General features: G+C 37.9%; 1 protein-coding gene across 1 annotated transcript; it reads right to left on the bottom strand.

Annotated features, from left to right (window-relative positions):
- LOC104586404 (U-box domain-containing protein 33-like) lies at positions 1–23,658 on the bottom strand. Its single transcript, XM_088890358.1, has 9 exons — positions 23,128–23,658; positions 22,532–22,653; positions 15,967–16,088; positions 14,830–14,934; positions 14,364–14,778; positions 13,496–13,669; positions 12,764–13,273; positions 11,857–12,627; positions 1–1,902 (listed from the first exon to the last, which is right to left on the bottom strand). The coding sequence occupies exons 1-9, from the start codon at positions 23,402–23,404 to the stop codon at positions 1,717–1,719; spliced, it is 2,682 nt and encodes an 893-aa protein (XP_088746484.1). The 5' UTR covers positions 23,405–23,658; the 3' UTR covers positions 1–1,716.
- Between the last annotated feature and the right edge of the window lie 349 nt (positions 23,659–24,007).

Raw genomic sequence — 24,007 nt, 5'->3', positions numbered from 1 at the left:
GTCAATGAAGGAATTAAGACTCAATCGCCCAATTGCATGGATATTTCTCAATCATTTCCCTGTTGTTTTAATTTCAGAACCTTTTCCTATCATTGTTGCGAGGTGTTGGTAGACTCGGATTGTGGGCTATAGTCCAAAACTTTGATTAACTTCAAACTGGTTCGATGTATCCAATCAATTCCTCTACAAACTGTATTAGTCAAATATGAAATATATATAATTTTATTATTTAAGGTAAATTTCTTAAATTATCCTTATGGTTTATCTAATTAATTAAATATATTTTTATTGTTTAAAAATTGACTAATGCTATTCTTGACAATTGACCGACTCTACCCTGTCATTTGCATTCATTGAATTTCTGTGATATCATATGACTAATATATTTATCAAAATTCCGAAATTACCCTTCCCACCTTCATTCCTAAAATACCATCCCTAAAATCTCTCCGTCGACAGATAGTAGAGACAGTGGTTTGAGTGTGAGTTTCGCTGAAAACCAAGAGACGAATGGAGATTGATCAGCTTGTTAATCTCCATCTACAGGTAATCTTTTCCTTTTCATGAAAAAGAAATTTTACTGAAGAAACTCATTAGTTGTTGTGGAGAGAGAGAACTAAACAGTTGATCAGAGACGAAAGATGATTAACAGTTGATCCATCGACCTCCGAGCCCTTCGCATATGAACAGTTGATCCGAGACAGAAGACGATGAACTAAAAATGATAGCATCATCTCAGGCATCAAAGAGCTCACTCTCACCTCCAAGCCCTCCACAGATCCCTGCCAAATCCGGCACCATGCGTCGTCGCTCGTCTTCAGTGCCAGTGGCTACACCGGTGATCTCTTCCACGACTTCAGCGATGGGTTGGTGTTTCACTCGTCTTCAGTGACGTGTTACCGGTGGCTATCAAAAGCGGCCAAGAAATATCCACTCTCCTTGTTGTTTTGCCAGTAAAGAACTTGGTCTAGAGTCAGATCTGCTAGTGTCTGTGCCCAAATCTTCATACCAGGTATGGTTTCTTCTCAATTTCTTAGAGCGGTGCTCGTCCAGCTAGCTGCTAGGGAGCTTGGACTGAAGGGCTAATCACAAGGTTGAGCTCATCTGCTTCCCTCTCCGTCGCTCTAGTATATATTTCTCTTTGTATGTCTGTGTATTCGCGGTCGAGATCGGACGGTCCAAGACGAAAGGGGCTTTTGATGCTGGTTTCTTGAGGTTTTAGAGCTATAATTCGTCAGATCTGCTAGCGTCTGTGACATACCAGGTATGGTTTAAAGGGATGATGGCAAGCGGTGTATTAAAAACAGAGATGGAGAGCACCGATGACTCATTTATTCTTTAAAAGGTGCAGTGGGGTTCATTAACATTTGAGCAGCGGAATAGCCGTGAATTAAGAGAGACCTGTCTAAAAGGTAAAACAATAGGAATATTGTTAGTCAATTTTTTACACTTAATCAATTAACTAAATCATAAAGATAGTTTAATAAATTTATCCTATTATTTATTTGCATCTTTTGTAAAATACTTACAAAGAGAGTATTCTCTCAATTTTTACCAGTTTCTGGATCCCAAGATTTTTTTGACACCTTGGACTCAACGTATCACCACCATTTTGGCATTACTGAAAACACAAAAGAGACACAGACACAAATATTTGTAATATGATGGAAACATGTAAATGAAAAATGAAAGAAACGAAGATACAAAGGTAAAATTTCAAGGCTGGTGCAGCCACTCTTGAATTGCAGAGCGGAGGGCGTGGTTGGGGATAAGATTCCGGTGGGCAAGCTTAAGATTCGTCATGGGTGAAGTGTCATCATGGCCACTGTCCAGCCATGCTTTCAGCCCTTCGGCTTCATATGTATATCCGTCTGCTGCTATATGCGGGTCTCGCATGATTTCCTGCAATTTCAAATATAACAGAAATAAGAGTAAAAAACTGGTTGGGTGCTGCAATTAAATGTGTATATACACTCAGTTTATATAACAAAGTAGGATCAGTTTGGAAGGAATACAAATACAAATGTATACAGTGTAAATATATAAAATAATGCAAAATATAAGATTTTGCATTCTACAAATTTGTATTTGTATTCTTTCCAAACTAAGCCTTAAGAATAGACCTTGCGTTCCACTCTTTACCCCTGTGAATTCTTTATTTCCTAGAGGCTCTTTGCTTTTCATCAAGGACCAAATTCTTTATATGCTTAGATTTGACTGACCAGTCCTTTTAAGTTTTTAGAGAAAATTACTTTGGGATAGTGTTAAGCAAAGATTAAAGTATCGGTATTGGGTATTGTATCGGACAACTTAGATACGGATACGCTTTGGAAACATATGAGTATGGACGAAAAAGATGAAAACGCATAAATACGCTAGGGAAATACAAGAGTTTCATAAATATATTAATCACACGAAATTTAAGATCAAAATGATCACGACATAGTATATAAATAAATAAAAATGTAAATATTAAGGATATATATGAAGAAATATATTACGATTAATAAACCGGGATGCACAATTTTATTTATAGTGCATCAACCAAGAGTCCAAGACACTAAACATAAGCACCTATTATATTTTTTAATTATTATATCAATTATTTTTATTTTACTATTTTAATTTTTTAACATTAAGAAAAAGTCAACTAAATATTAAATTTTCAAGTGCAGATTAAAATATCAATTAATAATTTATAAAAATATAATCTTAACATAAAGTATATCAAATTTGTTAAAATTTAAAAAATGCATATCATATACAAATTCATAGGTTTAATTACTAAAATAATTATTCCATTATTAATATTTTTATTTATATAACTTTTATGAAATAAAAAATTGTATTTTGAAATAAATGTAGATTAGTGGATTTGATAGATTCAATTTAATATTATATTCTTCAATATTTTGTATATAATATTTTTATTTTTTTGTAAATAATAAATATGTTGTTATCACTTATTAATGTAAATTAAAATATTAATTAATAACTAATAAAAGTATATACAAATTTTAAGATTTATATCATGTGCAAATTTATAAATTTTAAGTATTAAAATAATTATTCTATTATTAATATTCTATTTGTATAAATTTCTTGACATAAAAAATCATTTTTTTTATATAAATGTGGATTTCATACATGATTTATTCTATTAGTTTATAAAATACTATTTTTAAATATATATTTCTTAATTTTTAGTTAGCATTTACTGGTTTGGAAATGCTGCGAATTCTATTGCACGTGAGGCGCTGGGTTCGAATCACCTCATTCACAATTTTTTATAGAGATTTCTGAATGGATGCAACGCATATCGGCTCTGTATCGATGTGTATCGGCCGATGCAATGTGATACAGGCCGATACGCATCTGTATACACTTGTATTCGTAGTGTATGTCACTTTAAGTGACATGTGAAATGATACAAATGCCCTTTGAACATCATTTAATTTTCTTTACAATGCCCTTTTGTGAAAATGACACGTTTTGAAGTTGAAGGACGGTGAATATTTACGTCCTAGTGAAAATTTGTTAAAGATAACCGTGTCCATTCTCTCGAATTGCTTTACGAGGATTTCCATTAGCTTCCCTCATAAGGTTTTCTCTCTCTCTCTCTCTCCCCCTTTTAATTGATTTTGTTCTAAAATAATACTTGAAAATTGGTTATCACCAGATTTGGATTCGTTTTTTTTTTTTTTGGGGGGGGGGGGGGAGGGGGGGGAGGGGGGCGGGGGGTGAAACAATGGTACAACTATTTCAATAGTGAAGTTCAGTGGGGGTTCTGTTTGGTAATACAGAGCCGGTGGTGACAGAGAGGATAGGGGATAGGAAGAACTGGAAGGGAGAAAACAAAAGAAAATGAGAGAGAGAGAGAGAGAGAGAGGGTGCTGAGTACACCTATCTTTGTGAACTAATTCATTCTGACATCTATGAACTCAATGATGTATTAACTAGAGGAGGTAAGAGATATTTCATAAGCTTTATTGATGATTTTTCAAGATACACCTATGTTTACCTTATGGGAACTAAGGATGAAGCCTTTGACATGTTTAAACTATACAAAACTGAAGTTGAAAATTAATTGGAAAAGAAAATTAAAATCTTTAGAAGTGATAGGGGTATTGAGTACTTTAAGAATGAGTAATTCTTTCTATAAAGAATTTGGAATAGTACATCAAAGTTCTGCTCCCTACACCCCTCAATATAATGGCCTAGCCGAAAGGAAAATCAAAACACTTACAGAAATAATAAACTATATGCTAATGAAAGCTAATGCACAATTAAACCTGTTGGGGGAAGAACTCCTAACAACCTACCATTTACATAACAGAATTTTTTCTAGAGTTAATAATAAGTGTCCATATGAACTATGGACAAAAAGAAAGCCTAACTTAGTATACCTAAAAGTGTGGAGGTGCTTAGCATATTACAAAGTTGCAGACCTTAAAAGAACCAAGTTAGGACTTAAAGCAAAAAGAAACATGTTTGTTGGATATGCAAAACATAGCAAGACCTATAGGCTTCTAAATTTAGAGTTCAACATAATAATTGAAACTAGAGATATTGGATTCATTGAAAATAAACTATGTTCTGAATCCACAAAAAATGATAGAGAACTAGGAAGAGAAACTCAGATCTTAATATCTATTGGTAACAATGAGACTAAAAGAAGAAATGACACAACTGTAACACCTATAGTAGAACATAGAAGAAGTCAAAAACAAAAAACATAGAAAAACTTAGGTTCTGATTTTATCTCTACTCAGTCAATTATATTATTGGTCGAGATTGATAGATGAAAGATTTTAAATAAGAAACCCATTGTACTAAACATTGAAAATGGTTCAAAGGCCTATAATGAGGTTGTGACCTCTAGAGATGCTGCCTTTTGGAAGGAAGCTATAAATGATGAAATGGATTAATAAAGTCAAATAACACATGGGTACAAGTTGACTTGCCTCCGGGATCAAAACCAATCAAATGTAAATGGGTGTTTAAAAGAAAATACAATATTGATGGATTACACAAATTTTTAAGGTTAGATTGGTAGCTAAAGGATTTAGTCAAAAAGAAGGGATTGACTACTTTGACACTTATGCGCCAGTGGCTAAAACAACTTCTATTAGGTCACTTATAGCACTATCATCCATTTATCACTTATCTATTCAACAAATGGATGTTAAAACTGCTTTTTTAAATGAGGATTTAAATGAAGAAATCTATATGGAACAACTAGAGGGATTTGTTCTTCTTGGAAATAAGAAGAAAGTCTATAAATTGGTTAAATCACTATATGGTTTAAAACAAGCACCCAAACAATGGCATGAGAAATTTGATTTTTGCATTCTAGATTTTGGTTTTAAACATAATAGTGCTGATGCATTCAAGGTTTTTAAAACCAACCCAGATAACAAACCGGTTAGGGTCTGGTTCCCGGGTGAACGGTTTAGCTGTTTGAGTCGAACAGACGGCCAATTCTGACAAAAAAATAAAAATAAAAAAGGTTCGAATGGTTTGACTGCCCGGGTCAACGGTTTGTTAACCAAATCAATGGTTTTGGGAAAATAACGGTTCTAGGGTAAAATGGAACCGATCACCTGACTGGTTCCTATTTTTCGGTTAAACCATCTAGTCTGGTCCAATTTTGAAAACCATGGATGCATTTACTCAAAGTTTACTGAAAATTATGGTGTGATTGTATGTATTTATGTTGATGACATGCTTATTGTGGGTACTAATATGGTTGGCATAAATGAAACTAAAAATTACTTATTTTCTGTCTTCAAGATGAAAGATTTAAGAGAAGTAGATACCAAATCGAGAATAAAAGTTAAAAAGCATAGTAGAGGTTATGCACTAAGCCAATCACATTATATTGAGAGAATACTTGAGAAATTTAAGCATTTAGGATTTAAAGCATATAACACACTATATGACTCTAGTATAAAGCTAGTAGAAAATTTTGGTAGAGCAATTGCACAACTTGAGTATGCTAGTGCAGTAGGAAGTCTAATGTATGCTATGCTTTGTGATAGACTTGATATTGCATTTGTAGTAAGTAAATTTAGTTAGTTTACAAATAATCCCGGTGTAGAGCATTGGAAGGCAATTTGGAGAGTTCTTGGGTATCTCAAAAGAACCTTGGAACTTGACTTATTTTACTGTGATTATCCAGCTGTACTAGAAGGGTACACTGATGCAAGTTGGATTACCAGTAATGGAGATAACAAGTTCATATTTGGACAGATTTCTGTCCTTCGTGGGGGTACGATCTCTTGGGCATCCAAGAGACAAACTTGTATATCTCACTCGACCATGAAATCCAAATTCATAGCATTGGCGGCTGTTGGGAAAGATGTTGAATGGATTAGAAATTTATTATTGAATATAAAACTTTGGCCTAATCCTATGCCTTCAATTTCCATTTACTATGATAGTGAAACAACTTTATTGAAAGTCTATGGTGGTACTTATAATAGTAAGTCCAGACATGAATTTATTAGGCAACTGACTCAAGATGGAGTCATCACTCTAACTTATATGAAATTAAGTAAAAACTTGGTTGATCCTCTTACCAAAGGTTTGCCTAGAGAATTGGTAAGAAGAACAACTAAAGAGATGAAATTAAAACCCTTTACGAAGTCACCAATAATGGTAACCCGACCTAAACTGAAAACATCAGCATTGTGTTTAATAAGTAACAACAAGTTATTACAATGTGATTGTTAGTACTGACATTAAGAAATTTCCCATCACAACATAAACAGTGATGTCCATTATGATGAGAGATTGAATTAAATTCTTAATAAAATTCTTAAATGTGTCAAGTAACAGAACACATGGTAGAACTTCAAACTCTTAATAATGTTCTTAAATGTGTCAAGTAACAGAACACATGGTAAAACTTCACCTACGTAAACATAGAAGTGATGTCGCTTTTCATGAGAGTTTGGGTTTTTTCTTGGGATTGTTCATGAAACCAAGAAAGAAACGTATGGTCATAACAATGCTAAGCAAAAATTTGAAACTCATGCAGAGACTGAACATTTTTATGTGTATGGGTATCTCTGGTCTGTCTTGAGAGTAATTAGTTTAAGGTCTTGCCACCAATAACTTTGACAAGGCTCTGAGATATCTGTACTAATAAAAGGTTTAAGTTATAAAACACATTTTGTATGCATAACTATGTCATAGTAGTTTGGATTGAGAGAGACATATGTAATTGATCAATCAAAGTGAGGGATTGTTGGATTTTAATCTCATTAGAGATTAAATCCAATGATCAATTACATGAAAAGCACACCTGCACACATGTCTTGGAAAATAGTTTTTTTCTCTTACTAAAACCAGTTTTCAACTTGTCCCACATTGGGAAATTACAAAACTTGTTTTGAGTTTTTAAATAAAAGCTTATTTAGACTTTAAAGAGGAGAGTATGGAGGCTTGCTACCACGCAATGCATGCACATGGGTGTGTGCACGTGTGTGCGACACAATGAGGTGCTTTAGAGGCACACTTTGCTTGTGAATGGCAACTTTGACTTTTAGTGCGAGGCTGACTGTTGATGTTTCAACGGTCACAATTTGATCAAGTGCTTTAGAAGCACTATTCAAAGTTAACAGTCATTAACTGTTAACTACCTTTTTAACAGTTATAATGTTTGAAATTGTGACTATTCAAGGAACATTTTCTAAGGAGAGTGAATCAAGCAAATGCACACACAAGCTTTACGAAAATCACTCTTGTCTCTCTCTCTATTAGATCTGCTATTGTCTCACAGAATGTTTCTTCAGAGAATCTTCAACTTTGCTGGTTGTAGACTCTCGCCCAAGGTTTTGTTGTATTCTGTGAGCAGATTTGCTTGTAACCCAACAACAAACTCAATGAAACTGAGTGGAGGCAAATAACGTTTTAAAGATAGTGTCTTCAGACACGCCTTAGAGCTTCTCCTCCAAATTTCAATGACTTCAATTTCCATGGAATTATCTATGATTCGTAACCTCTGCTCTTTCGATCTGTTGATTTGTTTTGGGCAAGAAAGATGGATGGTAGCAATTTTTCAGTGTTCTCCAATAAATGCCATAGGGAGTGAATCCGATGGCTCGATTGAAAATCAAACTGTAAGCTAACTCCTTCACAAGATAATCAACAAAGATAAAGTTGTTTAAGATCTCTTTCACTATATTAGAATTACAAGTGACAATGGCACGCATCTCTTCGAGACTGAAAGCCATGAGCCGACTGACTCCGCATTGCTCTGCCTTAACTACTAGTTGGTAGTGCATGAGGCCAGCCATAAGATTCGTGCTTCCAAACACAGGGAATCCTCTTGGCCCTGGTATTGGCTTGGCTTTGGTTCCTTTCTTCCACCAGTACCTTCCCCAGGTGGCTCCACCTAGGTAAGCCCAATAAATAAGAGCCACTGTTAAACAAGCTAAACCATGTAATTATCTATGATTCGGACTCGAGGTCTATTATAGATGAACTTCAAGAGATTTCAACAGCCATGGGTTGGCATGCAGTAATATATGTTGGAGGAAGGAAAGTCGTTTCTGGTTTCTCGTCTGTTTTTTGGCTAACTTATGGAAGAGCACTTGATCATTCCGTTATTGACAATGAACATTGTCTTCTTTAAAAGGGTAATTTTAGAAGTTCAGAATGTTATAAATCACATGTGACATCACATGCGTCAGTTATGATGGGTACTATATTGATAGTTTTCGAAAGTTTGGATGCTACAGTAACACGTTTTGAAATCAAGGTACTAACTTGACACTACCCTAAGGTTCATGGTACTAATTTTCCCTAGTTTTAATTTTAGACGGTTTCACGCTCTTTGCCTTTTGTTAATGATTGAATGTTTTCCACTCTTTACCCCTGTAAAGTTTTTATTTCCTAGACTAGAGGTTTTGGTAACAGCTTTTGCTGACTGACCAAAGCCCCAACTCAAGTTAAATTATGGTAACAACTTTTACCGACTGACCAGTCCTTTTACGTTTTAGGCCCTGTCCACTTTTCGATAAGTTAATTACCCAGGTAAATGCAATTACCTGGGTAAGTTTTTCTTGGGAAACACTTACCTGAGTAAGTGCATTTACCCATGCTCTTTTATTTTTCATGTAAATAAGGCAATGGCCACTTTAGCCTTTAGCCATAAAAATCTATTATTAAAAGGGGCATTTTTGTCCCATTCAAGTGTTGGTAACTTTTCCCCTAGGTGGGAAAGTTATTTACCCACCTATAAGTGATACCCAGGAAAATAAACTTTCCTTGGTCCCCACATAAATCTGAAAAAAGAACATGAGATTCTTGGTCAATGGGAACCAAAATCCCATTGACCAATTTTCCCCCTTCTCAAAATCCAAAAATAGAATGCCCCCTTAATTAATTCTGTCCTTGGAGACTTCCTAATAATAGGAAAATAGGTGTACCATGTGTGGGAGATTGGCTTTAGTGTTCACAACACTGTGCTCCTTTTACAGCCATCCAGTGGGGATATTTCCACACTTGCATACTTGCATATTTTTTTAATGGGGAGATATTTCCATTGCAAGGCTCCAAAAGATTGTAAGCAGTCTTGTGAGGATCAAATCCCAATTCCATGTGTGGATCCAATTAGAATAACATTTGTTTTTAAGTACTCTCCACTGTAACATTTGTTTTTTTTTTTTAATCCCTTTGGCCTATGAATTGAGTGAGTGAATGAGTAAAGTACTCTTCACTGTAATTTCAGATTCGTATAGACCTTATGAACTACTAAGAGATTGCATTTAAAATTCCTAAGTGAAATAATCCATATACCTATACCTCTATAACCTAGAGAGAGCTTGGCACTTGGTCTTTCGTCAGTTATCACATTTTACACTTCCTGAAAATGCTCTGTTGATCGAATAACATTTATTCACACTTTCTCATACCTATATTCTATGGATTTAGATAATATGATTATATTATAATAATATTTTGACTTAAGTATATAAAATTTTTATATAATTATATGTAAATATAAAAATATACAATTTAATTATATTATGTTATATTATATATAAATTTATATAAGACAAATTCAACATTTTATATTTATATTAGTTTATTGTATATAAAAGTTTTTAAATTTTTCTATATTTAAACAATTAAAGTAGACTCGAATTAAGGTCAAGTTTGAGCAAGCAAGGAGTGCTGCGAGCAAAGCGAGTGAACAAAGTGGACTGCTTATTTGAAAAATAAGTGCTTAAAAACAAGTGCTGATTCTAATAAACACTTATGAGCGTTTGGTGAAAAAACATTTATTTTGACTAGAAATAGTATAGGTATTTTTAATATAATGTGGTGGAGACCAAGATAGGCTAAAAAGGAAATAATCATTTAATGACTGTGTACTTACAAATAAGCCTGAAATTTAAGTTACTCTCAGAATAAGTGCTTATTAATATAATCTGGCCCAAAATAAGTGCTTATTTAAGCAGGATAATGGTTTTGGCTTTTTTATTTTAATTATTTTTTATTTTTAAAATTGCAAAAAGCAGTATAATGGTTTTGGATATTTGAGTGATGTTGCAAAAAGCTCGAGTTCCGTCCAAAGTAGTTACATACTTACATCAAACTATTAGCTACAATCACCTGAAAAATCACTGACCTATAACCGTTTGGTAGTTGTTGCGGTGTTGATCTTATTAAATTTATTAATCCATGGTTAAGCCTAGGCATTAGAACCAAATATTTCAATTTTAGGGCCCGTTTGGGAGGACTGATCTGAAGATTCAGGTACTTTGAGGCTCTCAAAATAAAATATTCAAAGCTTTCTGATGCAGAATATCAGAAAGCACTTCAAATGATTGACTGAGTGCTAATTTGGGTTTTTAGGATTTTGAACCAAATATAGTTTATAGGCTGTCCGTGTGGTGCTCCCAGCTCCCCTTAGAAAGCCAATAAGCTACCGCGCTTCAGCCATTTGCCATTTGGCAGGGCATTCATCGGCTTTATGAGGTGGGCCCCACATGGACGGGCTATAAATTATGTTTGGTAAAAGATCTAAAATTCTCAAATACCTCGTCCTTCAACCAAGATTGGCTCTCCGGTGAACTTCTTTAGCTTCTTCAAAATGGCTTAAAGTAATTCAATCAAAGCTTCAGCCCTGCTAAACGATCTCTTAGTTTGGGCTTTTCCAAGTTCCAACCATCAAGGTTAGTTTTTCTTCCAAACAACGCGGTGATTATACAAATCGGATTTCCTGCCCATCACTCGCTATTTAGAGATGTTCCCAATCGATGCTGTGATATGTATATGGGGCGCGGATACGACCTCCACTCTACCCATCTTAATTGCAGGCACACATTGGAATACACATCATCGCCCCATAATAGAAACCCGATCTGCTCTTCACACTGGGTGTCTCACACCGGCCTCACACACACATCTTACCATGCATTGAAAACATCTCTCGTACTTATAAATTATTATTCACAGGAGATGTTTCCCATTCATGGTGGATGTACTTACGAGGCGCCCGTGTGTGAAGAGCAGATTCATGGTGGATGTACTTATGATATGGAGGCTGATGTTAACTCCATACATTGCCATCTTGTTGTATATTGAGATGTTTAGGTGCAATGTACCATGGTCCATGGGTAGGGTCCGGATAGGGAAGTGTTACCGACTAGACCGGATCTGCTCCTCACACATGGCGTCTGACACCAACCTCACAGGCACATCTCACTGTGCATTGGAAACATGTGAAATCGTCGTGAGGCACCGTGTGTGACGAGCAGATCCTAATTCGTTACCGACAAAATGAGATTCTTGCCCACTACAGACTACTCTCTACCAAACCGGAAATCTGGTATTACTGACCTGAAAAATGGGGCAAATGAAATAGGATGGAACCCGGCAATGCTCCCCAGAACGTAGGCGGAATGACGACGAAGTTCCGCAACAAGCTCTCATGGGCTCAAGCACCCTCCACACCTCATTTGCAAGGTCGGGCCTGCTCGTTCGGTTCCTCTCACAGCACCTCAGCGCCAAGTGAGCCAACTGCTTTGCCTGCACAAAAGGCCACTCCCCTGCCGATTCATCCAATACTGCTTTCAAGTTTCCCTTATCTATCGCATACTGCACCTCTTTGACTATTCCCATGGCTGGTCTCCCGGTCAAAAGCCTTAACAACACAATTCCAAACGAGTAGACATCTGACATCGGTGTCAACTCTCCTTTCTCGACGAACTCAGGGTCCATATAAACGACGGTGCCCTTTGGGTTGGTCCGGTGGTATTGCATGGCCATGGAGGCGTGGGCAGAGTTCCCCCCAGAAGGGATTAAGCGATAGATCCCGAAGTCACCCAGCTTGCTCACGAAATTGTCATCGAGGAGGATATTTGCAGGCTTGAGGTCTCCATGGACAATCCTCTGAGGGGTGTTGGAGTGGAGGAACACAAGTGCTGAGCATACTTCTGCGGCAATGCGGGTCCGTGTTTGCCATGACAGAGGAGGAGTGTTATCCCTCCGAGTCAATCGGTCTTCAAGGCTCCCATTGGGGAGGTATTCGTATATGAGCGACCAAGCTTCTGGGAAGGTGCCGATCAGAGTAACGAGATTTGGATGCCTCATCCTGCTCAAAACGTTCACCTGAATCCAGAGACCAATGGTGACTGAGCTTTTTACGACTCATCATTTCAATTGACGATGACTAAACTTGCACATCTGTAGCGTTTATCATGGGAGTATAAAGAGTGGAACCTGCAGGTTTTAAATGTTTAATTACCTCCTGTTGGAATTCCATGCGGCCTTGAGAGCTATTAGAGTGCAACATCTTTATAGCCACCTGGGTGTGACGAAGGAGTCCTCTGAAGACGCTTCCGTACCCCCCTTCACCGACCTTCAAGGACGGGTCGAAGTTGTGAGTTGCTTCTTCAATCTCTGAGAAAGAGAACTCGGAAACGAACTGGAAGCTTTGCGACATTGCAGCCTGCTCTTCTCTCCTTTTTCTCAGCTCCTCAGCTTCTCTGACTGCATGGTCACGCTCTTCCAGCAAGGCATCTCGTTCATTCTTAAGGTTTATCAACAGCTCCACAGCTGATACGATCTTCTGCTCCAGTTCCTCCACTTTCTGCTCCAGCTCTGACTTCTGTTCTTGAGCTATCCGAAGTTCTTCCATCACTTGGTCTCGGTGGCTCTTCATGTTTTCCAGTTCCTGTTTTTGTTTCGCAAGTAATTCCTTGATTTCTTTCCTTTTCTTCTGCTCCCTCTTGTAAGACGTCTCTGACTCATTGGCCTGTAAAAATCTGGTTGTGACTGGTGAGTTTCATGAGAACAAAGTAAAGGGTTCTATAGTTATATTCAATGTCACACACGCTGCTCCCTTGAAGCAACTGAGGACAAAGCAAAGGTTCTCTCGCAACCATGACTCTGCTCCCGTTTATCTAAAAAAACACCATGACTTTACTCCCAAGTCCTATCAAGAAGAAGAAGAAACTCGGAAGTCGGAATGATTTACCGTGCATTTAGCCTCCAGTGCGGCTCTTTCTGCTACTTGACGCCTTCTAGACTCTTCATATGCTTCTCTCTTTGCATTGGTAGCTTCCGCCATGGCCTTTTTCATTTGATCGTACATATCAGCATTTCCTTTTCCTTCTTCCTGCTGAAGTCCAAAAGTCGTTCCAGATATTAGCTAGCCAACAACCCAGGCACTTGAGTCTCTAAAAGTTAGGTTTAGTTCAACCCACTTGAGAGAGCAGTTGAAAAGGAAGAGAAAAAGGAAAAAAGGCTAAAAATGAGAGAGCAGAGTGTTTTTTTTGCTTCTTTCATATATCCAGTCCTTCCCTTATTTTTCTACATTTTAGAGGAGGGAAAATAAGAGAGGAAAAATTTTGTACATATTTTATGTCAACATTCTTTTCTATGTTAGTTTCACTTGTCAAATAAGCTATGGAGTCTCCTTTCCTCTACTTCATTTTAGTTTCTTCCACTTCACTAGGTAACCTTGGTTTGCAGGAATAGGGGTCTGGAATCCAAATCGGAATGGACTATTTCGATTCCAACTGTTTGGTTGGGCGGAATCGGAATCCCATTCCCATTCTTGCTGGAATGGCATTCTCCCATTTGAGGGAATGGCCATTCCCTGCCCCTCCCTTGGGAATGAAATCCTATTCCTGCTGATTTTAATTCGCATTCCCATTTCAATTCCTGTTTGAATCAAACTCATTATGGTAATGGACCAATCTGGTTCCAATTCCAGAGGATTTTGATTCCAACCACAAACCAAACGGACCCCTAATTCATACGGGCTTTGGTAAATGATAGATTTCCTTGCATTGAGCAAAACTTTTGTTAGACTAACCAGAGTCATCCTGTTTGTTTCTTACCAGTATTGAGTCTGAGATGCCAATTGATGCTTCTTCATTTGAAGACGATGGCAAATCCTCTGAACCCTGAGAAGCGCTCCTTGATGTTCCTTCCACTTCACCTTCAATCTCGACCCTACGCAATTGTGTCCGTGGTTTTGGCAGTACTCCAGACCCCGACGGAGAAGATAATGCTGTAACTATTCCTCCATGAGTGCTACTTTGCACGGATCTTGCTTGTTGAAAGCTATTTATATCCAGGTTTGCAAGTGCTACACGATTGTTCTGTGCCTGTGGAAAGGATAGGGATTTCATGTATTCCCTTTGGCCCATTCCATCTAAGATTGGACTGGCTGGAAGAATGGGAGGTGATACCTCTGATCCGTTGCACGTCATACTACTTTCCCTGCTTGGAATTGATTCTATTGTAAATCTCCTGACAAACACAATCAATAAGATAAATGTTTTGTTTTTAAATCAAGTATACCTTTCATAGATGAGAAACCCCTTGCAGACAAACCATATATGGCAGGAACCATGCGCTTCTTGGCGCACAAAGATTGCTTTCTTGGATCTGAGCTCTGTCATTCGCCTGAAGTAATAAATAATGTCTGGGATTACCTTTTGCATGTGTAATATTGCTATTAAAAAAATCTTCTGGGATTGCCTAATTCTTAATTATAAGAAAACAAACAACAAGAGGTGTCATTTTTCTCCAATACTCGACTAAATAAGATCAACCAGGAACGTTAATGGCAGATTCTCTTAAGTTAGAAACAGCTTAGATGAGTTCGTCTAACAGTCCAATACTTGAACTGAGCTTTAGCCCAGTATTTATTGATGCGTCCTAAAGCTTAGATGGATACAGGGGTACTACATTTTCTGGCAAATGAATAACTAACTCGGAGTTCTCTGTCAAAGATGAATATGAATACAATTATTCAAGTTCTAACTTTCAAATGAAAAATTTTCACGTTTGGGGTATGCAATTTCTTTTGGTTTTTTTCCCTTCAGATGAAGGCATGAAGCTTATAATGTTCCAACAACAAAATCAACTTTTGTTTTATTATTAAATTGAACTACTAAGATGTTATACCAAGTCTATTCATAGTTGAATATTCAAATGGTGCTGTGTTAGCAGGAAAAAAGAAGTGTTGCACTGAAAAAAGGTGGTCCACTAAATCATAAATCTCAAGTGTCTAGGATGAAAACTGTTTCTGTTTGTCTGAATTCGAATTTGACAAAAAGAAGCAGTTGTTGGTTTGAATTTTGTATATTTACTGAAGAGTCACAAAGTTCAAGTCTCATAGTTGCTGTTTGGAATACACTGCAATATTGATAGATAATCAACTGATGATTAAACAGCTGAAATTTATAAATCTTTGCAGCGAGTCCGGATCTGCTATACTTTTTCCCCTAAACTTGCACACTGAGCAATCAGTGTAGTGTGTGATCATATGTTTGCCTTTTCAATGTTGCAGTTTTCGTAATGAGAGAATATATATATATATATATATATATATATATATATATATATAAAAGTAATAGCAGAAACCGAAAAAAAAAATGTCGTTGATGATAAAGGCCAAGAAGTGAATTTAAATTTCTTTTGTGGAGTTCATACTTTGAATGGTGCCTGTCTGCCGCTGCTCCCATGACAAGCTTTTTGATTCCATACTGAGCGATGAGCTCTACAATTCCTTTCTTGATATCATCATTTTCAATGACTACCTTCTCTACCAATATCTATAAAAATAAGCCAGTGAAGTTAATAACCGTTTATTGTTAACCACTAACAATAATGAGGTGAATGATTTCATATTGATTTTTGTTAGAGAATAAAAATCTATTCAGAGGCCTCATCTAATAGCTTAAGCTTTTAAGTTGAATGGTTCCTTGAGATGGTATCAAAGCCTTTTTAATCAAGTGGTCTAGTGTTTGATCCTTGTAGCCCCCTTTATAATTAATCAAATTTAATCACATGGTATGGTGGGTTTGTGTTTTTCCACACTTCAAGTCCAATGGACTTTCACATGAGGGGGCGTGTTCAAGAATAAAAACCTATTTAGGAACCTCACCTAACAGTTTAAGCTTTTACATTGAATGATTCTTTGACAATTTTGGATAATGAATTCAATTAATTATTTAAACTTAAATGATCAAAATATTATATATTATTAATGTTGAATGGGCCGATTTGTGTTTAGTTTGTTTTCTTTTAAATTAAGAAGTTGTTAGGCCTTGGGCCCATTAGTTTTTACTTTTAAAAGAGTTGTAACTATTTAGTTTGAGTTGCCGCCCTACTAAGGGCATCTTTGTAATATCTCATATTTAAGTTAAATATAAATAGAATGAGGGGCTGGCGGCTAGGGTTATGATACACAATCCTAGTTGACCTTCTTCTCCTTTTCTTCCTCTTTCTCTTCCTATTGCTGAAATCTACAACATTCCCCTCTTCCTTTCACAAGAAGCTTGACCGAATCAGCAGATAATGGTTTCTACTTGGTATCGGAGCAGGTTGAAGGTTTTGGAAGTGATTCTCTCATGCAGCCCTAGATCGGTCGACTGCATGGAGATTTAAGAGGCTGATCAAAGCTCTCAGGTAAGCCCAGTTTTTGGATTTTCTTGATGGATCTGTATGCCCTGTAGCTGGTCTAGGGTTTCTCATCAGAATTAGGAAAAACTGGAGAAAGGGGAAGAGTCCTATTTCAATTTTGACCTAGGTAGTGGCGCCCTATTTTTTTAGGGTTCCTTGGAGTTTTTTATAAGGGGCGATTCAAGTCCCATGTGGTTTGGAGGCTCCTAGAGAGGGCGGTTGCTTTTTCTCTCTCTTCTCCCATCCCATAGAAAAGGAATCTTTTGTGAGAAGAAAGTCCAGGACACCAAAGGAGTATCGTTGGTTCCAGAAGGTGTTTTGTTTGTTCTTGCTGCATTTTTTATTTGTTTCTATGCCCTTTTGAAGAAGCATGGAGGGACACAGAGTTGAATATAAGCCCGGAAATGAAATGGGACCTGTGAGAGGAGGTGCTGGAGACCCCTTCGGAGCTGAGACCATTACTACAGTTAGGTTGGATGGTACAAACTACTTGGAATGGTCCCAATTTTCAAAGATGGCCATTGGGGCTCGTAGAAAATTGGGGTATATTACTGGTGAAGAGGTGAAACTTGAAACTGGCAACTCCGGTGGGTGTAGGAAAATTATATGGTAATGACATGGTTGTGTAATTCCATGTTGCCACATATAAGTAAACATTTTTTATGGGCAACTACCGCTAAGGAGATATGGGATGGGGTTGTAGAAACCTATTCACAAAGGGAGAATGTTGCTAGGGCTTATTAACTGAGGAATCAGATTATTGCTACAAGGCAAAGAGATAGATCTGTTGCGGCCTATTTTTCAGTCCTTAAGACCCTGTGGCAGGAGATCGACCATCTAGAGACTTTTGCTTGGGAAACCACCAAGGATGCAACTACCTATCAAAGACACTTAGAGAAGTATAGGGTGTTCGAATTCCTTGCTGGCCTTAACCCTGAGTATGACATTGCACGACAATATCTTCTTTCCAGGGATAATGTCACTCTCTCCCAAGAATATGCCTTTGTGTCAGGAGAGGAGTGTAGGAAGGATGTAATGATGAAGAATCTCATTTCTGATCAGTCCGCTATGGTAACTGCTGTGAAATCTAAACAGAATGGCAATGAAAACAACAAGGAAGGAAAAAGGGACTTGGTCTGTGACTACTATAAGAAGCCTAAGCATACAAGAGATACTTGTTGGAAGCTTCACCCACATCTTGTGCCGACCAGATTGAAGAATAAGAAAGGAAATGCGCACATGGCAGTTACTGGTGACACTCCGGCCCCCTTACTACAGTTGCTTTGGAGTCCGTTGCAGTTGCTGCAGTAAGGGCCGAGCTTGAGAGGTTTGGGTTACTTCTGAATAAGGATACAACTAGTTCTAGTTCAGCCGCAAGCGGACAACAAGGTACAAGTAGCACAGGTGGAGCTCACTCTACCTCCTTTGCCCACACAGGTAGTTCACATGTCACTGCAAATTATGTTTCTGCTTCAGGTAAGGAGAGATCTCCTTGGATTATAGACTCTGGAGCCTCAGAGCACATGACCCATTGCTCCACTATTTTCTCCTCTTACCAGCTCTGTTCTAGCAGAGATAGGGTCTCCACAACTGATGGATCCCATGTTCCTATTGCTGGGAAGGGATCTGTCAAGATTAATGATTTCATTTGTATACCCTTTGTCCTCCATGTTCCTAGATTGAGCACCAATTTATTATCTGTTAGTAGTTTGACTAAGAATTTGAACTGCTCAGCAATTTTTTCTCCTAGACGCTGTATTTTGTAGGATCTGGATTCAAAGATGACGATTGGGAGTGGTCGTGAAGTGAATGGAATCTACCTTCTGGATGCTCTCCCTCTTCACCAAAGTAATCATGTTTGTGTTTGCAGGGACAGTGAGTCAAAATCTGTGGATCAAATTATGCTTTGGCATAATCATCTAGGTCATTTGTCTTTTTTTTCTTTGAGTTCTTTGTTTCCAAAACTGTTTGAGTCTGTGAGTTTGTCAAGTTTGAAGTGTGAAGGTTGTGAACTTGGAAAGCATTGTAGACACTCTTTTAAACCTAGTAATAAAAGATGTTCTTCTCTTTTTGATGTTATTCATTCGGATGTATGGGGCCCTTATCATGTTCCCTCTATGGGAGGCTATCGCTATTTTCTCCTATTTGTGGATGATTTCTCTCGATATTCCTGGATTTACCTGATGAAATCCCACAATCAAGTACCATCCTTGGTGAGGCAATTCCACCAGATGGTACTAACACAGTTTGGAACGAGAATAAAGATGTTCAGATCTGACAATGCTAGGGAATATTTTGAGAGACATCTTGCCTCATATCTGTTGGAGTATGGTGTTGTCCATCAGAGTAGTTTCTCCTACAGTCCGCAGCAGAATGGTGTTGCAAAGAGGAAGAACAGACACATTGTTGAGACGGCAAGAAGCATGATGATCACAGCTACAGTTCCGGTTCATTTTTGGGGTGATGTAGTTCTCACGGCAGTATATCTGATTAACAGGGTGCCTTCCCGTATACTTAGATTCAGCACTCCATTCAGCCTTCTTTTTCCTCGTGGGGAGATGTTTCATATTCCTCTAAGGGTGTTTGGGTGTGTCTGCTTTGCGCATATCCTTGGTCCTTACCGTTCGAAGTTTGATCCCAAGGCAAATAAATGTGTCTTCCTTGGATATGCAGAGAATCAGAAAGGGTACTGCTGCTATGATCTAGTCTCTGGGAACCGGTATGTTACTATGGACATTACCTTTTTTGAATCTACGTACTTCTTCTCAAGGAATCCTTCTCAGGGGGAGTGTTTTGGGGAAGTAAGTCAGCAGTCTATCCCTCTCCCAATTCCAGTCCCTGTGTCTACTCATGTGCTTGACCACCACCCGATATCACTTACTTTGCCACCTCCTTTGCGTTCCGTCTCACAGCATTACTCACGGTAGAGACTTTATAAGGCGGTTGATTCCACTACAGTAGAACTCACACCACTTCCTGTCGATCCCTTGGAGACTCCAAATTTGGCTGATACGGATTCAGGTATTCTTCTTGATCCCACTACTATTTTAGTTCCCATTGGTCATACTAACACTGTTACAGATAACCTTGATCTCCCTATTGCTCTTAGAAAAGGGAAGAGAAAGTGCACTGCTCATTGTATTTCACAGTACTTATCCTACAGTGGACTTTCTCCTTCCTACCGTGCTTTTCTCTCTTCTCTTGATTCAGTGTTTATACCCAAGGGTATTAGTGAGGCTCTCTCCAAACCTGAGTGGAAGACAGCTATGTAGGAAGAGATAGAAGCTTTGATTAAGAATCAGACATGGGAGATTGTGGACCTACCAGAAGGCAAGGAGACAGTTGGTTGCAGATGGGTTCACACAGTAAAGTATAAGGTAGATGGAAGTATAGAGAGGTACAAGGCAAGACTTGTTGCGAAAGGGTACACACAGACCTATGGCATTGATTACCTTGAGACATTTGTGCCATTTGCAAAGATGACCTCTGTTCGGATACTCCTTTCTCTTGCTGCCTCATACTCTTGGCCCTTGTTTCAACTGGATGTAAAGAATGCTTTCCTAAATGGGGATCTGCAAGAAGAGGTGTATATGGATCTTCCAGCTGGTTTTTATGACAATGCTGAAAAGGGAAAGGTATGCAAGCTGAAGAAGTCACTATATGGCTTGAAACAATCTCCCAGAGCATGGTTTGACAGATTTAGAAAGGCCCTGATTGTTTTTGGCTACACTCAAACTCAATCTGATCACACCTTGTTTGTGAAGCGCAGGGGATCTTTGGTGTCAATTCTGATTGTTTATGTGGATGATATTGTTGTCACTGTGAATGATCTGAGTGAGATTGATAGTCTGAAGAGGAACCTGCATAAGGAATTTGAGATTAAGGATCTTGGAGAACTGAGATACTTCTTAGGCATCGAAGTTGCGAGATCGAAACATGGAATCTTTATCTCTCAAAGGAAGTATGTCTTGGACCTTCTCCAAGAGATAGGAAAGCTTGGAACAAAGGCAGCTAGCACCCTCATTGGTCAGAACCATAAGAATCAGTGCATCAGAAGGTGAACCAGTAAAGGACCTTGGGAGATATCAAAGACTTGTGGGTCGGCTACTATACTTGTGTATGACAAGACCAGACATCTCCTATGCAGTAAGTGTAGTGAGTCAATACATGCATGCTCCACGAGACCAGCACTGGAAGGCAGTTGACAGGATCCTTGCTTATTTGAAGGGACATTCAGACAGAGGCATATTGTTTACTGATTATGGACAGTTGAAGCTAGAGGCTTATACAGATGCGGATTGGGCTGGATGCCTTGATGACAGAAGATCAACTTCAGGAGTGTGCACCCTAGTTGGGGGTAACCTAGTCTCATGGAAGAGTAAAAAATAAACAGTTGTGGCAAGATCAAGTGCAGAAGTCGAATATAGGGCTATGGCACATGGAGTTTCAGAACTTCTCTAGATCCGTTCTCTGTTAGAAGAAATCGGTGTACAGGTAGAAGAACCTATGATGCTATACTACGATAACCAGGCAACAATTAATATTGCCCATAATCTAGTCCAGCATGACCGAACTAAGCACATTGAAGTAGATAAACATTTTATCAGAGAAAGGGTAACTTCTGGAGAAGTTTGTCTTCCATACATTTCTTCTGATTTGCACCTTGCTGATGTTCTCACAAAAAGCGTTGCAAAGAATAAGCTGGAGCATGATCTACGCAAGTTGGGAATGTGTGACATCTACTCCAACTTGAGGGGGAGTGTTGAATGGGCCAATTTGTGTTTAGTTTATTTTCTTTTAAATTAAGAAGTTGTTGGGCCTTGGGCTCATTAGTTTTTATTTTTAAAAGAGTTGTAACTATTTAGTTTGAGTTGCCGCCCTACTAAGGACATCTTTGTAATATCTCATATATAAGTTAAATATAAATAGAATGAGGGGCTGGTGGCTAGGGTTATGATACACAATCCTAATTGACCTTCTTCTTCTTCTTTTCTTCCTCTTTCTCTTCCTATTGCTGAAATCTACAACTTTCCCCACTTCCTTTCACAAGAAGCTTGACCGAATCAACAGATAGTGATTTCTACTATTAACATAATAACACTGATATGTTATATCATGAATAAAATGAATTAAAAATAACTACCATATGAGACTTGAACATGAGTAAATATTAGCATCAAAATATACATACATATGATATGAGATCAGATAGGGGTGGATTTGTGTTCAATCCAATTGTCAAAGGATCAAATTTTGATCACACATATTCAAGCTCAGGTAAATTCAGCCACCATTTGCAGCTCTACTTCTTTCCTTTTTCTTTAAAATGAAATTCTAGCAGTGTTTATTTGCATCTTCTGAGTAGAAAAAGAAACTGCTAGAAAGAGTGCAAGGGAAAAAAAAAGGAAACAAAGACCCTACACTTTCCTCTTAACCTTGATTTCCTTTAAATTAGAACAAAAATCACTTTTTCATTTTTTTTTTACCATAGAATGATAGAAATATACTTACTCCACCCAAAGAACAAATTCCTTAGGAAAGAAGAGAAAGGAGGAGGAGGAGGAAGAAGAAGAAGAAGAAAAAGAAGCAATACCCCATGATTAGTGCATAGTGCGAGGTATTCATTTAGAATATCATGCATTTTTTGCCTTTCTAGCTGTCGATATGCCCTAACTTCCTCTTCTTTCACTTTGCTTGCTGGAAACTTTGCACCCACTGTGAACTAGAAAACAATTTAAATTGAAAAGAAAAAAGAATCAATAATGGATGGAAGCTTTCTTAAAGTTTAGCTACAAAATTTTGACAACAAAAAAAGAATTATTTTTCTCATAGCTAGTTCATTTCCTTTACCCAATTTATATTTGTTCGGATATATTGATATCTCTATTCATTTCCTGATTTCCTGTAGCCCAGACTTCATTATTGAGGGTGCTAAGAGCTAACTTGTTGATAATTATTGGTCAAGCTTATTTCCAATAAACCTTCACTCTCTCGCGCTCTCGGACTGAGTCAAGCAATCCGAATTCTAGGAATATAAGCTCTAATTAAGCTATTCAGAAATCACAACTACGGAAAACTAGAAGAGAAATTTTAAATGTTTAATTATAGAAATGGAGATTATTTGGTAAGAAGTTACATTGAAAATTAATAAATTTCCAGGATTTAATTCGAAATTTAGGATTGACTTACTCGGGCCCATAGGTATCAACTGTGCCGGCTGATGAATATGAAGGATGCATATCTTCTCCCCTCTTGAGTTCCTCAGCGTCCATAGTAGAGTGGATATGTTCTCTTTCAATTCTTTCCCAACCGCCACAAAGATCTTACCATCGACGGTGCACGGAGATTGAAGTTCTTCTACAATCTCACCGCCAGTCTCGATGGATCCAGAGATGCCAAAATGATGAGGCACAATCCTTCCGTGCTGCTCTGGAAGAGCAGGTAGAGCACTGATCAGAATCGCCATGGGGAGAAAATCAGGAAGTATCTAATCCGTTGAGATCTCTCCGACTATCAACTTGAACGCATTAATTTCTATTTCAATCTTCGAATACAAGAAGGAGAAGTAAACAAATCATCGTCAGACACGAATGCGAATGGCTTGACTCGACTCAAATTCAAAACAACTTATTTCGGGATTTCTGCTACAGAGAGTGCTACTCCAATCCATCTTTATACTTCCAAAAAAATTCTTCAATGAGAAATCCGGATTTCATTTTTTTTTTTGAGATAGAAAAGAAAACAGCTGGAGAAGGATCAACCGTCTGCCTCAGAGTAGCGACCCTTCTTCTAGGGCTTATCATCAAGCCTTTCTGTAAAAAGGAAGCGTCTGTCTTGTAGTTGCACAAAATGAAGGAGAAAAGTCAAATGCTTGCAAAGGAAGAGCAGAAGGCATATTCTGGGGCAGATTCATTTTCTGTTACCTCGAGATGACGAGGATCCGTGTGAATGGGGCGTTTTGTTTGAGTGTTTCTTTCTCTGTTTCCTGCTTGCGTCGTTGTTTTTGGCGGGACATCGCTTCTCCTGTTGCTCTTGGTCAACAGTATTAACTAATAACGGTCGCGGCCAG

Source organism: Nelumbo nucifera, chromosome 6 (genome assembly GCF_055504915.1).
Source record: "Nelumbo nucifera cultivar China Antique chromosome 6, China Antique-T2T, whole genome shotgun sequence".
Taxonomy (NCBI): domain Eukaryota; kingdom Viridiplantae; phylum Streptophyta; class Magnoliopsida; order Proteales; family Nelumbonaceae; genus Nelumbo; species Nelumbo nucifera.
Note: the sequence above shows the minus strand (reverse complement) of the source record. Positions and strands in the feature narration are given on the sequence as shown.